The 17,605-nt window shown below is 40.7% G+C and overlaps 1 protein-coding gene across 1 annotated transcript in view; it reads left to right on the top strand.

Annotated features, from left to right (window-relative positions):
• The first annotated feature begins 1,063 nt into the window (after positions 1 to 1,063).
• Positions 1,064 to 17,605, top strand: part of ADAMTS5 (ADAM metallopeptidase with thrombospondin type 1 motif 5) — a 58,834-nt gene continuing 42,292 nt past the window's right edge. The window contains exon 1 of the mRNA XM_081952732.1: positions 1,064 to 2,682. Coding sequence (XP_081808858.1) covers positions 1,612 to 2,682 — 1,071 coding nt within the window. The 5' untranslated portion in view covers positions 1,064 to 1,611. The remainder of the gene's footprint in view (positions 2,683 to 17,605) is intronic.

Raw genomic sequence — 17,605 nt, 5'->3', positions numbered from 1 at the left:
GACCTCTAATTATTTATTAAATTTATATGCTACTTATCTTGTGGTTCGAGGTGACTCCTTGTGGCTTACACCATAATAAAATATAATCCACATATATTGCAGTAAGAGTTAATTCTTCCTAATTATTTGCTGCTCTCTGGGAAATTGAGGAAATCACAGACCTTCCAAACTGACAGTTGACTTCTCCAGTTCTCCTTAAGCCAGGGGTGTCCAAACTTGGGAACTTTAAGATGTGTGGACTTCAACTCCCAGAACTGGCTGGGGAATTCTGGGAGTTGAAGTCCACACGTCTTAAAGTTCCCAAGTTTGGACACCCCTGCCTTAAGCTAAGGAGACAAAGGAAAGGTTGGATGAATTAATTTTCTTTCTCTTACACCAAATTCTGGTGGAATGATGCTGCTTTTCCATAGAAGTGGGAGGCTCCTTTAGACAAAATGATGGTGTCATAATGGGTATTCTTTATTAAATTCGTTTGCCCCCCTTTGGCCCACGAGGAGACTCTGGGCAGCTTACAACATTAAGAGTCAGTCACTGGTTGCAAAAAAAAAAAAAAAAAAAAAAAAAAAAGCCCCGTTAACGTAGTATTTTCTTTTTCTGTTTTTGCTCCCTGAACTTCTGCGGAGAAATTCTCAGCAAGAGACAGTCTTTCTCCTCTACCCACAAAGTTGTCGCACCACCTCACTGACATGGCTCATAACGAGAGCAATGTCGAAATTGGCCGGACGGAAAGAGGGGGCTGAAGGGAAAGTGTCTCGTCAACCTGACTGCTGAAGAAATAGCAGCCTTTTCCCGAAAAGGCTGCAGCTTGAAGCGATTCAGAAGGAAACTTGGGAATTCTCCCCTTTCTTAGTCAAACATCGCCTCCCAGGTCTCTCCCCCCTCCCCGCTCCTCGCCTTCTTTCTTCCTTACCTCCGTGACCCCCTGCCCTGCTCTTCTCCCCCACCCCCTTCCGAAGGAAGTGTGGGAGTGGATGTTTCGAAGCTCTCCCTTTAAGAGGCAGCCTGCAATGACGAATTATTGAAATTGCCATTGCAGGATGGCATTCCGCTATAAATGCATTGTTCCACCTCCTCTCATCTTCACAGCGCTCGCCGGGTTCTTCTGGTTCGCTTCGGCAGACTGGGGCTAACCGCCTCCGCCGCCGCCGCCCGTCAACTCAAAAGAGGAGGCTCGTCACTTTAACCTGGGACATCTGTCTCTCCCTTCCCCCGCGCCCCGCTCCCTTAGCCGGCAAGCGAGGGCTTGTTTTCTGCCCTCCCGCTCCTTCCCTCGCTCCCCTTCCTTCCGCCAAACGACCGAAGAAGGGAGAAGAGCAAGAATAAAACAAGGGGAGGAAGGAATCGAGGGGTTCCTCCGGTCGGAGCGTGGCTTGCAACTGCCGCTGGCTCCCTCAGCCGGATGACTCGTCGGCCGCCAAGTGAAGTGTTGAAGACTTTCAACTTCTCCCATGCCTGCTGGCGGCGGGGAGCGCGGCGTCTCTCTCCCCAAAGCCAGTGAGGAAAACCAAAACGATTGCCTCCGCCGCCGCCTCTTTTGCAAACGCTCGGTCTTCGCCCCGCTCGGCCGTCCCCTGCCCGGCCATCGCATCGCCGGTCCCGGAGCTCAGCACCATGCAACTGAAGATTGTTTGCTCGCTGCTGCTGCCGCTGGCTGCAAGCTTACAAGCTGCCGCTGCTGCTGCCGCCGCCAGAGTTTCCCCAGCAACTTCAGCACCTGCCTATGATAAAGCTTTGCAGCAATCCAAAGCGGTTGCGGCTCCGGGAACGACTCGGCTCCTCCGACCTTTTCTCCGGGAGCAGCGACCTAGCGGGGTAGTAGAAAGCATAGACCAGACCTATTCCGGAGGAGGCAAGGTGGGTTACATCCTCTACCTGGATGGGAAGCGCTTCCTTTTAGATCTGGAGAAGGACTCGTTGCTTGGAACCACCGAGCAGCTGCTCCAGGGCAAGGGTCACTGCTACTATCGGGGCACGGTGGATGGGAGTGCCCAGTCTCTGGCAGTCTTCAATCTCTGTGGTGGCTTAGATGGCTATTTTGCGGTCAAGCACGCCCGCTACACGGTGAAACCTTTGCTCCGGGGCAAAGGTATAACAGAAGAGGAAAAGGCTTCTCACGACTGGATCTATGGAGATGTGTCTGCTCAGATACTCCATCTCTTCTTCAGGGATCATTTCAGCTTTGAAACACTGCCTTCCCGCCCCAGCTGTGAGACTCATGGTTCTTCCAGGACCCCCCTTTTGGATGAAAAGGAACTGGCCCAAGGGCAGGAGGAGAAACTGGGAATAGACCTGACCACCAGAATGGCACCTTCCTCTACCACTCTTGCCCCTCCTGTGGACTCTAGGAAAAGAAGGAAACGCTCTATCTCTAGAGCCAGGCAGGTAGAACTTCTCTTGGTGGCCGATGACTCCATGACCAAAAAGTATGGCAAAGGCCTCCAACACTACTTGCTCACCTTGGCCACCATTGCTTCTCGGCTCTATGGACATGCCAGCATTGAGAATCACATCCGCCTGGTGGTTGTGAAGGTCGTGGTGCTGGGGGACAAGGAGAAAGGTCTAGAGATCACCAAGAATGCAGCCACCACACTCAAAAACTTCTGCAAGTGGCAGCACCAGCACAATCAATTAGATGATGATCATGATGAGCATTACGATGCTGCTGTTCTCTTCACCCGGGAGGTAAGTTGGGGAAGGGGCCATGGCTGAGGGAGTCCAAGAACACTGACTTCCATTTTCAATACTGTTTCATAGCAGGTGTGTCAGATGATTATGCGGCTTCCTCCTGAACTTTATGAAGTTAATAGTGAGTTATAGTTGAGGTTCTGGTTTAACTTCTATTCACACCAGCACTTTGCATAAGCTGCTCTACTGGAATACTAATGAAAACCCAAAGGTGCATATATATTTTTCTCAAGAGGCAACTGGACTTTCTGGTTTTTCTTTGAAGACATTTTGCTTCTCATCCAAGAAGCTTCTTCAGCCCTGACTGGATGGTAGAAAATGGAAGGATTTATATTCCTTGCAGACAGCTGGACATTTGCATTATTTAGCCAAGTCCAGTTGTCCAGCAGTCTGCAAGGAGTATAAATCCTTCCATTCCCCACTATCCAGTCAGAGCTGAAGAAGCTTCAGAAAGTCCAGTTGCTTCTTGGGGGGAAAAAAGCACCTTTGGGACAACCATGACCTGGTTGACTGAGACACTAATGAAAACCTAATTTAAATGTATATATCATATAATTGCTGGAAGATCCAACAATTATTGTATCTATATATTAGGAATTTCAAGGAGAAGGCAAGCGTTATCACAGAAGTACCTTGTTTATGGGTTTTCTTGATATCACATTGCAGAAGCATCAAAGGGGACTGCAAGGATGGGTAAATGACAACAGCATCATAAGAGTGGTGCTGAAAGTTGCATGCCTTTCGTATATATGGTTATGGATTCAGTCTTCAACTGCAAGTGTCTATGCAGCTATTCTTACTTGTGCTTTTTATAAACATTAGATAAATTGGTCTCCTATTAGAGACCAATTCTGCTCAGAATCCACTTAAATTGGAAATTGATCTTTAACTGTAACATAGAACAGGCATGCCTAACACCTCATGATAATGTCATAAAATCCTGATATATGTGCTTTGCATATCTTTCAGGGATCTCACAACATTTATGTTTTTATTCCACCTGGAATCTGATAAGATATTCGATGCAACTTCTACTTATCCTTACCCTAACCGATTTTGCTAATTCAGCTTCTGGAACAATTCCGTAAGCCATAGAATATTTTCCATTTTAAAGTTGGCACCTAAGTGTGATACATTAAATTTCTCTTAGGGCTCTAACTTAACCAGGTACATTGGCATGAGCTATTGCTGAAGGTTGCTGGAATATTTAAAAATATGTGCTCAGTGAAATAAGATATGAATAGAAAAATCAGTAATCCATCAGATTGCATCCGTATTCCTTTTTCTCCTTTAAGTGCTTTCAAGTTATTAGATAAATGTGACATAAGCAAGTAAAAGGATTCTGAGCTTCTTTGACTCAGATCCAGAGTTGTATCTGTTATCTGATATTAAGTAGGAACCAATAGTGTGATACAGTTTTAGGAAGCTTACAGCCTTCCTGCATAACTGCTGGCGACTTAACATGGCATTTTCAGCATGGAGGGAAAGCAGTAATAAAATTGGTGAGGCACAACATGTGTGGCTCAAGGGAGAAGAACATAAATTCAAACCACATGTAAACACAGCCGCAGAATAGTGCACCAGGTTAGGTGAAGGGTGGGGTTGCAGTACCTCACTATCCACAAGATAGAAACCGGTCTCCCAGTCTGCCAAGTCTTATCCCTGCTACTTTTGGAATGCATCCTGAATGTTGTTTTGGAAAGATTGGCTAAACCGGTTTGGGGGCATGGCTTTGGTGTGGAGCATGTGGCAGTGTTTGTGTAACAGAACATCTTATAAGAAAAACTGAGTTTTTGCTTCAAATGTCTTGTTCGGAGTGTTCTTCCACTTCTCCTTCTTTCAGAAAAACACATAACTTTCCATTAGTTCCCTTCCTCTGCTACAGCACTGGAGAGTGCCAGAAAAAGAAGGGCCTGGGATAATTTGTGGAATGAGTTACTCTGGTTGAGGGAGTAGCGAAAGAAAAAAAAATACCCAAGCTGTGTGTTTTTTTTCTGTTACTCTAAATACTTGAAATATTATGATGTTCTAGTCGTGCTGTACTTGTGCTATACGTATGTTCTTGAAGTAAATATAAAAATACCTTTTGAACAGAAAGTTTCAGGACAGGAAAGTACCACCATGTTTTGCAGATTTTAAAAACATAATTTCATGCACAGTTAAATTCCATTGACAAAATTAATCTCTAAAATTAGGTAACAAATTGTTATTTACTTTACTTCTCTCAATGACTTATTTTACATCTTGTGCCAATCCATAATATGGTGGCTTGGTGTTTTTTTCTTGTTTTGTTGCATTATGCAGCCTCAGCCAATTTTTCTATAAATCCTGGTTAAGCAAACCATTGTTTAATAAGATATGTGGATTCAGCCATGTTTCATAAATCAAGAAGGTGATAAGTACCCATCCAGTTATAACAAAAAGCAACTGTCTTGTTCTAATCTTCTTAATCATCTCTTAAAACAAAAAAAGCAAAAGTTGATGTGTTGAATGAATATGAATATGGCAAACTGGACTAGTAAAGGCTACCTCTTTCCTCCCATTCATTATACAGTACAAAGTGGGAGTGTAAGAATGAAGACTAATCAGTTTATTAAAATAATATGAAAATAAATTGGGTACCATCATATTTTGCATAGTTCATCAAGTAACATGAGTCATTTTATGCGTACCCATCACAATACTTAACTTAGTTGCACTGACTTTTAAGGTAGATGTTTGTCAAGGTGTGCCTGCTTCATATATATTGTTTGGTTACTATACCATGTAGTTATAATAATATTCACATCATGTACATTCTGTCCTCGTTGTTATGTCTTGTTTCAAGTCTGGCTACATCCAGGTGATATAACATAGGTTAGATTCATAGGTCATGTTTATTTTAACCTTGATTACTTAAACCCCAGTAGCCTGATCTACATATAAAACTGAGGACTCAATTATGATTTACAAACCATACTGGATGAATTACACATCATGCTATACCAACACTGCATGATGGCATAGCACGATGAAAGAAAACTACTGTAGCATCTGCTCATTTCAACCAAGATACCTCAATTTGTTTAAGCTGCAAATTGTGTATTTTAAATTCACTGCAGATTTCCCAGTGAATTATTTGTTTCAGTTGGAAAAATTATGTATTTTTATCTAGGGAAAAAATAAATAAATATGCCTGGAAATGAAGAAATATGTTTAGGTCCTCATCTAATGTATTTGAAAGAGAATGAATCACTGCTCATGGTACAGAATGTAAACATAAGAGTTTAAAGGTAAAAATGTCAAAAGGAAAAACTCAAAAGGTGCAGGTTTTTCTTTTTCTTTTTGAAAGAAAAGCTTTTTTATTTTTTTAAAAAAATAGCTGTTTTTCCAATGAGACAAGAAACAGCATTAGGATGAGTATTCAACTTTTGCAACTCTCTTTTGAATGCATGAAGTAGGTTCCTTAGCAACTAGACGCTTAAGCCCAAATGTGAGTATATTGAATTTCTGTATAGTGTTTCTTCTAAACAGTTTGTTTTTCAGTTACTTTCTGTCCTGCTCGTTGCAAGGTTAATATTTGCATATATTCAGAGTAACATATTAACTTGAGGCATGTGTCTTTGAGACAGCAAAAGGTACATATAAAATTTGGAGATTGCTACTGGAGTCAATTTAAATTATTCTTGCTATCAGTTAGCAATGCTGTATTGGTAATCAAATGGTGCTTGATAAATAACAGACTCCTTTTTTAAAAAAGATAATAAGCACTTGTTTTCTTTGATCTTTCTTGAATTCAACATGCTTCAAAATTTATCTTTTGACACATTCTGATTTTAAACAATGGTGACGATGCAAACATTTGTGGATTCACTTTGGTAGGACTAAGGCCCATTCTTCATCAGAGACCAGTGCCAACCTGAGACAGGTGCCTATATTTCTGGAACTTTGAAGAAAATTGTTGACTTCTGTTCTAAAAGGAATGCTGCAAAGACAATTGTGCAGTATTCTATCAAGAGATTCATGGCAGGCAATGTTGGAACTCTTGCCTTATCTGGTTCCTAGGATGTTTAACAAATTCCAGGTTTTGCTTTATCATTGTAAATATTTTATTGTTTATACGACAGTGCATCAAATGTCCTATTTATTAAAGGATGCTGGTTTGGTACTGTTCTTATAGTTAAAGTACCTTGTCCTTATATACCACTGATTATATAGGATAAACATGTTTTCTTTTTATAGTAATCTTAACCCAGGTATACATATGCCACCACAAAGCTGTCTGTACCACTTTATAATGCCTTGGTAAGGCCACACTTGGAATACTGCATTCAGTTTTGGTCGCCACGATGTAGAAAAGATGTGGAGACTCTAGAAAGAGTGCAGAGAAGAGCAACAAAGATGATTAGGGGACTGGAGACTAAAACATATGAAGAACGGTTGCAGGAACTGGGTATGTCTAGCTTAAGAGAAAGAAGGACTAGGGGAGACATGATAGCAGTGTTCCAATATCTCAGCGGTTGCCACAAAGAAGGGGGAGTCAAACTATTCTCCAAGGCACCTGAGGGTAGAACAAGAAGCAATGGGTGGAAACTAATCAAGGAGAGAAGCAACTTAGAACTGAGGAGAAATTTCCTGACAGTTAGAACAATTAATCAGTGGAACAGCTTGCCTCCAGAAGTTGTGAATGCCCCAACACTGGAAGTCTTTAAGAAGATGTTGGATAGCCATCTGTCTGAAACGGTATAGCGTTTCCTGCCTAGGCAGGGGTTGGACTAGAAGGCCTCCAAGGTCCCTTCCAACTCTACTATTGTATTGTATTGTATTGTATTGTATGAAAGTGTTTCTTTTAAACGTTACTATCAAGTATGCTGAACAGTTTAAATCTGAATGGGTATCTGCCTTTCAAGAGAGTTTTATATGCTGATATTATATGCTAATATTATAAGACTTAATGTAATGTTCGTTTTAAAGAATTTTATTGGTTTTTAAAATTTATGGGAAAAGGGTAGGTGGATATACCAAAAAAAATTTTGGCAGCTCCATCGTGCTAGAGGTAGGAATCTTTCCAATTCTCACAACTTTTACAGAAAGAAAAAAAAAGATAAAAGATAAGCAGAAACAGCATCTTATTATACATTGTATCAACCATGTGTTCAATCATCTCTTTTGCCACTTTCTAATATATCAACAATTACAATAATATTCCAGATATATTTATTTTTGTGACCTGAGTCTTTCCATTATTGTTCCCTCCCCCCTGTCCCAAGGCAGAGCCGCAGCTCCTCCCTCCTTCATGTCTTGTGTATTGTCACCTTTTTTACTACTTCTTATATTTCCGTCCTCTAGGAGGGCACTATGTTTTTTAATGAAGGCCTCTGCCTCCACAACTGTGTTAATTCTAATTCTGTTTCCCTCACAGAGGATCAGCATTCCTTCTGGCAATAACCATCTAAACCAAATTCCTTTATTATATAATTTCTTTGATAAGGAGGAATACTTCCTCCTCTTATCTCTAATTTTTTTCGGAATTTGCTTAAGAATGGCAATTTCTTTATCTTTATATTTTAGTGATGCCCCGCTTTGAGCCCCTCTAATCTCATCCCTCGTAGTCTTCCTAAGAAATTTAACATGTACTTCCCTTGGAACATTATGTGTTCTGGCATATGCTGAATTAATCCTATAAACCACATCCATATCCCACCACAACTGTTCTTTATCTCTTTTAATATATTCTGCTAAAATTGTACTCATAATATCCTTAAGATCTTCATCTTCTGTCTCCGGTAAGTTCTGGAATCTGAGACAGAAGGGCATTCTTTCAAGTTCTATCTTTGCCATAAAATTTTCCAATTCTATATTCCCCTTCTGGACTGCCTTAACCTCCCCCCCCCAGCCCAACCGCGCCCTCCTCCAGCACACCAATTCTCTGTTTATTTTCTGTTATTTGTTGCTGCACACTTTTAAGCTCTTCTCTAAAATCTGCTACCTCCTTTTTCAACTCATTTTGTCCCTGCATAAGAGCCTGAAACACTTGAGTAACAGATAAATCTTTTGAACTCTCTCCAGTCCTTTCTTGTAAAAATGATGAATTTTTTGTCTGTTGAATCATTGGACTGGATGTAGAAGAAGTCAGTGCCGAGGCTGCTTTGCCTGTAGGTGGTTTTCTGGGCCCCATTGTCTAAGTTCAGAAAAAGTATACATCTTTTGCAAAAGAAATGGCGTCTGTGAAGCATGCAGCCGAGCGAGTCCGAGAAGACCGGCAAATCCAAAAGTGAAAATTAACCCTCTGTCACAGTTCCAAGCCAAGAAGTCACTCAAAAAAAAAAAAAAGAAATCAAATAATCCAAATCCAGAAAGACCACGTAACAGGAGAGGCTCCAAGAGTCCTTCAGGGGAGATAATATAAAGCCAGACTTTCTTCAAAGGTAGTTTCAAAAGGCAAACTTCATTTATAAGTGTGAAGAAGAAGACGGAAGCAGGCCATCTTAGTTCCCCCTTGGAATCAGGAGCAGAACATCAAAAACTTCCATAAATCTTTCAAAACAACTCAGCAATCAGCTCTTGCAATTATGATAAAAATCCTTTCACATAGTTAGTTCAAGGGGCTAATTCAACCTTTTGCTCTCTCTCTCCATTCCGAGATTGAGAGATAATCCAAATGCCGCTTTGCCTGAGAGGGGTAGAAGAAAAAAGCAACGCCCCTCCAATCTTCCTACTTCAAACAGATTGAATCTGCAATTTACAAAAAAGCCGCTGCTCATCAATTAAAAGCAGTTAAGGAGATTGGAGCGAACTTCTCACCTCCAGCACTTCAGCTGCTGCATGTAGTAAACTCTTTCCTTCTGGAATCCATTCAGCGAAGGTGCTGCTATGCACCCCCTACACTCCCTGGCTCCTGAGGCGAAACTGGAAACCCTCCCATGGCTGCTGCCTATCCGGAGGGTTCCAGCAAGCTGCCCTACGGCAGGTGGTCCCTCCAAGACTGCCTGTGCTCCTAAAAGGAGCCCACCGGAGAAGCGAACAGCGGACCAACGTCTGTTACCTTCAGAAACCGGAAGCGATCTCCCGGACATAATGTAATGTTAAAAGAACAAATTGATGTGACTGGTGTAAAGGTTATATAAAACAAACCCTTAAATGCACACCATATTTCATTATGTAAGAATGAGAAACAAAATATGAACCAGATTGTTTGCTTTTATAACTTAAAAATATTTTATAAAATCATATATTTTGAAAAAAAAAAACCATTTGGCTATCAAATCCTATTCAGGAATTCAGATTAAACGCAATCTCTGTTTTAAGACATCCCACAAAGAGAAATTTATCATCTCCCACACAGGGAGCAATTTAAATCACAGGAAGTAATTGGTTGCACTGTCCATCTGCTCTCACTCTTAGGGAGTTTTCCTAATATTCAATTATATATGCCTTCCTGGAATTTAAGAACATTATTCCATGTCCTGCAGTCTTGCAGTGACAAGAGGCAACTCTTTTAAAAGATGCAATAATGTTCTTCCTTAATCACTCTTGGCTAAACAAAAGTCTCTCCTATTAAGACTTAGTTTAGATCTGAACTCTTTCCAAGTCAGTAGGTTTTTTCCTGACTATTTTTTTATATTCAAAGTAAAGTAGCCTTCAGTCTTCTTTTTTCAAATTCTTATGTTAGATATTCCTACCTTAGACAACAATTAAAACAGATTTTCAGTATCTACTTTCTGTTTTATTGTATGTTATCCTTTAGTCACCTTCACCAAGGAGCTGGGATATTATTTCATTTCCTGTTACTTTGAATACATCTAAAATGTTCTTTGTAGCATCCTTCACTAACCTCTATTCATCATGACCTTCTCCAATCATCTTCATTGCCATTGTCAAATCATTCTCATAATTAATTGTGATAGTACTTTTACAGTCTTTTTTTTAAAATCATACCTTTCTTGAGCACTGGCTCCACTATCTTCTCCTGAGATGAGAAGATATCTACTCTTTTACTCTCACCGTCTTGAGTTTTTTACAACCTATTTTTTAAGTTCAAAGTGAGCTTTTCAGTACATGTTTTTTCTCCCTCCCTCCCTCTCATCTTTGAGTCTATTGACTCCTGGTGACTGCTTGCACTACTCCCTGCAGTTTTCTTGACAATATTTTCAGATTTGGTTTGCCATTGTCTCCTTTCTAGGGCTGGAGAAAGCGATTATCTCAAAGTCACCCAGTTGTCTTTCATGTCTAAGGCAGGGCTAAAATTCAGTGTCCTAATTTCCAACCTGCTGCTTTAACCACTACCCCAAATTAGCTCTCAGTGTGATTTTCCTTCTTAATGAAAAATCCTAAGGCTTCAAACTTCCATAATTGCCCCCAAAGGAATGAAACTAGATTTATTCATTCTTGTATTAACTTGATATTGATAGCCATATTACCTGTCTCCCCACTGATATATCATCAACAAATAAAGCATGGGCCTGGTAAAAAGAAAGTCTCTGCATTTGTTTTACATATTAAACTTAAAGCAGAGACATCAACTTATTTAATAGCATTGATTAATATGAGTGAATTTATTATTTTCTCCACTCTCTAAAGCAGAAAGTTGCAGAAAGGCAGGTCAGAGATCTTTTGGAAGGATTACACTTATCAGATTTTTCTCACCTAGCATACATTTGTCTTGGATAACTGGATTACAGGATCACAATACAAATTACATTCCCAGAAAAATTTACTATTATGGACCTTTAAAAAAGATTGTGGAAAGCATCATCTATAACTTCTATTTGTTGGATGGCTGATAAGAGATAGTACTTTCCACTTGGTTTAACCTTTTGTTTTTCCATCACTTCTGTAACGTTTAATGCTGTGTATCATAACTTTCTCCTTTTATAGATAAAAAGTTTTCATGTTCTTTATTAATGAGTGACTTTTCTCTTATCCTCCTCTCCCCCCATCTTTTTGACTGTTTCATCACAATCTGTGTACACAAACTTAATTAGGTAACAAAGTTATTCACCAAACAGGAAGTTGGGTGCTTTTATGATGTATCATATTCTTAGTTTCTTATAATTCACATTTATCATATGGTACATAGCTGAAAAATGGGATTTGTTATCATAACAGGAAGACTGCCAAATTGTACAATGTTAAAAGAAGATTTTACAAATATTGGAGGATTCCAACTATAAATAGGTTTTAATATTTTCAATATCATAAGTAGTACAATTCTTAATACCATTGCCTAGGTAGAGCTGAAGAGCTTCTCTCATTCTTGTGAACATCTCATAATCAACCAGTTCACTAAACATTTAAGTTTTATCTATTATTTTTTTAAAAATCATTCCTATCAGCAGGGTTTAATTTTTTTATAAAATATAAAATCTATATAAAATCTTTATCCAAAGCTACAGGTTGATTAGTTATTTGATCTATTTACAGCATTCTTTCAGTAGTACTATCAGGATGGTGCATTAAAAATGAAAAAAGTCAACCTTTGTTGATTAAATTATTACAATGTGACAATTAAAATGTCATCTTTTTCTGCTTTCAGTAGATATCAAGAAGAGAATATTTATTGAAGGCAAGATGACATTTTGATTTTCAGTCTGAAACTAAATGATACATCTATTATTCATCCAATCTTCCCCCACTGAAGTCCAGGGCTGCACCTTTCCACATTTTATTCCTCCATCTGTTATTTGTATGAAAAATCTATTATAGGAAGCAAAGGCTTAAATCCTACAAGAATCCAGGTCCTTACTGGGTCATCTCTATACTGGCTGCTTGCTTTCCAACAATCAGACGGCACATTTACAACCAACACTTTGGAATAGACCAGTTGCAAATAAATAAATGAAAGAAATACTCCCAATTATACTTCTTTGAGAGCTAAGAGTAAAAGACTTGTACATATGATATTTGCTGCAATCTGAAGAGCTGTAAATCTCTGTGGTATTTCAAGATTGGCTATTTGAGAGCTGAGCCAATTTATTTCAGGGCAATATGAAACCTCTGTTGCACCATGTTTCCTGATTTCCAAATCTAAGGTTTTCAGACTTCAAGGGACATCTTGATATTTTTTTTAACTCTTTCTCACAGAAACTCTCTCTCTCTCTCTCTCTCTCTCTCTCTCTCTCTCTCTCTGTGTGTGTGTGTGTGTGTGTGTGTGTGTGTGTTTGTGTACATATGACCAGACAAATGCAAACAAAGTGAAGTAAGGACACGCTGGGATCAGTAAAAGCAAACCCTCTATCTTCTGATGGAGTGAATATGGGAGCTTGCTTGCTTGTTTGTTTGCTTGTTGTGGAAGGTCAGCAGTGTTTGCTCATTAATTTTGACCGGAGTGAAACTGATTGCAATATTTCTTCAAATTTCTTTTGAGGCATTTGGGGGAAGAGCCAGCAGCAATGTAAAAATGCCTACAATGAATTACAATAAATTCTCTGCTTATGTCCTTAATTTGTATTATTAGCAGGGGCCAATCACCATAATAAGCATTTAATTGCTTATTTGATTCTGTTCAAGACTACTATTCATAAGAAAAAAAAATGGAAATAAGCATATGAGCAGTTTGTATGTCTGATTTAGATAGCATACATAAGTGTAATCATGACATAATTCCATATTACAATACTTAATAATATGCAGTGTCACAATAATAGATTGTTTATCTTTTTTGGAAATGTTGGACGCCAGATTTTCCTAGCAGATTATGGTGTTATAATGGGTACCAAATGTATTTTATGTGTATATCTGGTCTGCTCAGATCACCTGTTTTTTTTTTCCAATTGATCAGCAGACTTGTAAAATGGGGGAAAGACAAAGTAAATGAAATAATTATAGTTTCCCACTTAGTAAAAGCCTATTAGAACAGTTCTCTCAATTAAGCATTCACATTAGATACGCCCATAGGCAACCATGTAAAGGTCAAAGAGAGTTGCATTGAACAAGCAGTCACATAGATTTTTAAAGATTTGACATAACAAACAGGGCAACAGAAAATAACCAATTAAATGTAATTAAATTTAATTTTAATTAAAATGGATTATCCAGTTTTCCTAATGAAATCCAGACACTGACTTCTTCCTAAACTCAGCAATATAGTGTTCCAAATCTAGCAACTTTCTTGAATGAAGTTGAACAAATGCAGTTGTGGAAAGATATGGACAGCTATAGTTTAACAGTAATTAAAAAACAAAGTCTCAAAATCTCTGTATACATTTTGCAAAAAAAAAATTCAAGAAGAGGTTACACATAGGTAGCTAAGTATCACTACTGTACAGGATATTAATAATATCATCTGTTGGTGTATGTAATTTTCACGGAAGTGGTAAATTAGTAAGAGGAATCTTTGAATGAAACAGGATAATATAGGATTTGAAGAAATAAGGTAACCTGCTGATGGATTTCCTGGCTGGTTTCTTGTAAAAACAACGTTATTGAAAAGGCACTTACTTAACCACATATTCTATAAAGAATGGAATTGGCATGATTGGAATGACTCCTAGAGAGCATCTGAACTATTTTCACAGGTGCTGCTTTTAATCAGAGTTTTGCCACATTTACTATCATAAGCCATTCTTGAATATATTGCAGATTGGCTCTCAAGCCTCCCCCACGAATAATGATGCATTCACCCCTTTACTTTGGTGGCAAGAAATACCTTGCACAGTCATATAACATACCTCTTTAGAAACACAAAGAATAAGCTCTGCTCACAAAGATCTGTGATCTTAAAGTTCTAGATTGTACAGTATACATACAAACAAACACATACTGTAGACATATATAGTGCTTAACTATGTAAGCAGGAGAACCATTTGGCTAAAAAATATACCTGAAGAGAGCCAGGTTATGTTTAATAAATTCAACAAAGAAAGGAAAAACATTAAATCTGGAGAATGAGACATAGTAGACCACTACCTTATCCAATGGATCTCAATGGAAGGTGATAAGGTAAAGGAATGCTGTGTTATATGTGGTTGGTGGCCATTCAGGAAGCTAAGCATAATTTTCAAGAACGACCTCCCCCTATGCCTGAAGACAAAAGTTTTCGATCAGTGTATGCTACCTGCTCTAGCATATGCCGGTGAAACATGGACACTAACCTCACAATTGACACAAAAGCTACAAGTGGCTCAAAGAGCCATGGAAAATACATGCTCGGCATTTCAAGACAAGAAAGAAAGACCTGCACATGGATTAGAGAACAAACGAAAGTACTGTATATGATATAATCAGGAAAATAAAAGAATTGAAATGGAAATGGGCTGGTCATATAGCAAGAAGAACTGATAGCAGGTGGATCAAGGCAGTCATGAAATGGATCCCTCTTGGGAAAAAAAGCATCCACGAAAGAGACCTAAAACAAGATGGATCAACGACATCAGCATGAATTGCAGGCCAGACACACAGAAAAGGCTTTCATCCTGCAGAGGATAGACAATGGCTAAAATGACGATGATGATGATGATGATGATGATGATATGCAGGCCTACCTACATAGACTGTGTATGGAATATATATACTTACTATAAATAATAGTATCACAGAATGATAGCAGCCCCACAGAATTCAACATATGAGGAATGGTGATCAGCCTTTATGCATTTGTTCCTCCATTATACCTTTTACAGGATTGTAGGATGAATCTTACCCAGATTATTTCATGTTCAGTACTTACCGTAATGATAAAGAACAAAGAAGAACAATTACGTTAATCCACATATATCCAAGGGGCAACATCTTGATCTTTTGGAATATCATGTTTTAGCATGTTAGTAATTAACCAAGGTCACGATAAGCCTGTGCACTCTTCCTCCTACCTGTTATCCTGACATGTAATCACACACACAAAAATTCAAAATTATTTACTTCCATTTCAGAATAAGAACTGGTTGCCAGTTCTTATGTAATGGGGAGAATTACAGCATTTTTTAAATACAGTGTGCCTCAGTTCAAAAAGTCTAAATTATGATAATATCTTTTAAAATAGATATTCTTCTAGATCAGTGTTTCCCAACCACTTTTGGCCATGCCCCACCTAAGCATCTTTAAAATCCTGATGCCCCCCTCCGGTGACATACAATTCTTACTTTACTCGAAAAGTTAATTCTATTCACGTGGAGGAAGCCTAAAAGGCCATTAATTTGGTTTAAACAAGGTACAAATTGCCTCCATTAAAAATCAAATTGCCTCCCTGTGGGACGTGGGCCCCACATTGGGAACCACTGTTCTAGATATATTGAAGATATCTTCTTGACTTTTTCATCTGCATGTACATTATTCTTAGATTACATTTTCTTGTGCATCATCTAAAGCAGTGGAGTTGGGGGGGAGGCAGAGCCACGAAGGTTCAAGCAGTAGCAAGCTACCTTGCTGCTGCTTACCACCCACTGTAATTCCCCCCTCCCACATACGTATGTCCCTGAGCCTTTGCTTTGATATAGGCTTCTCTTGCTCCAAATCTTGCATCACTCCTCCTCCCACCTCTCGCAGGGGGATCTCCCCCTGGGGAGGTGGGGTGAGGGGGAAGCGGAATTTCACCTCCAGCAACCAAGGCTGTTTAAACAAAAAAGGGGGAGCTGTCCACGACTCTTCTGACCCCCTTCTCTGCTTCTCCTCCTTCCCTCCCTCCCTCCCCCAATCTTCAGAGAAGGATGAATCAGGGAGAGGGGGGGAAGGAAGCGGAGGGAGGGAGGGGATTTTCAAGAAAAGGTAGAAAGGAGCAACCCCCAGGCAGGAAGGGAAAATCAAGGCAGAGTTTAGCGCCCTCCAGCTTTGATCCAGAGAGCCCCCCTCCCCAAATTTGAAACCTGTGGCGGAGTTCCCATGATGTGTGGGAACAAGTGGACTCAGCTGGTTCTCCTGGGATCTCCTCCCGGGGTGGGGGAGGGGTGTCAGAAAAGTTGCATCCTGGGAAACTTTGTAAAGAGAAGCCAAAAGTCTCGGCTTTTGAGAGAGAGAGGCACCATCACGGGGGCTTCCCGTGGGTGAAAGAGCACAAGAGCACCGCTCCATGGAGCGTGTCGGCTCTGGCCGCTCACTTGAAAGGTGCTGGCTTCCGAGACTTTGGGGATTGCGGAGCATCTGAGGTTCCGAGGCTTTGGAGCGGAGCCCCTGAAGCTGCCCAGGTGGGGCCAGGCGAGTCCTCGCAGCCACTTAGACGCTGACTGGGAGTTCACTTGGGCAGCCCCGTGGGCATGTGGGGGATGAGCCGAGGCCAGCCAGGTCTACAAGGGGGTTGGCGGTGCTTCTTTCCCAAGTCGCCCAGAAAAGTTGGCCCCCCTCTCTTCCCTCTCCTCCCCCACCCCCAATGCAGCTTCTCTCTCCCTCTCTCTCCCCCTGTGTGTGTGCGCGCGCGCACGAGCAAGCCTCCAAAGAGAAATCCTGGGCCGTGTTCCCTCTGTAAGCCTCCGATGTGGAGCTATGCGCTGTTGACCCATGTCCCCTCTGTAAGCCTCCAATGCGGAGCTGCGGGCTGTGGACCCAGCTTTACCTGCCCTACATCGCTTCCCTATAAAATCCCAGCATGGAGGGGGAGGGGGAGGGCGTTCTTTGGAGGGCGGATCGCTACCTCTCATTCCCTCCTCCTGGACTACATTGCCACACCACTTGCTTAAACCACCTGCGTGGAACCTCCCATCCTCTCCCAAAGTAGCACGTGCACCACGGGAAGGCTCTCGGGTCAGCACGAACTGTGGTTAGTGGGAAGGGGCTTCCCCCCCTGCCCAGTGGGGCGATACCGGTTCTGGACTTTGGGTTAGGAACAAGCCGACTCGTTTCTTCCGCCTTCGCATGTCGGAATCGGACTACCTGTGACTTTGCGGGGGGAGCAAGACAACACCCAGCGCTTGAAACGCAGAAAAACATCACTCTAACAAAGGGGCCACCTCCAGCACTCCTCTGCCACCTCCCTTTCCTCTTAGCGCCCCCTGCCGCCCCCCTTGCCTCTTAG

Source organism: Natrix helvetica (genome assembly GCF_964273705.1).
Source record: "Natrix helvetica genome assembly, chromosome: 4".
NCBI lineage: Eukaryota > Metazoa > Chordata > Lepidosauria > Squamata > Natricidae > Natrix > Natrix helvetica.
Note: the sequence above shows the minus strand (reverse complement) of the source record. Positions and strands in the feature narration are given on the sequence as shown.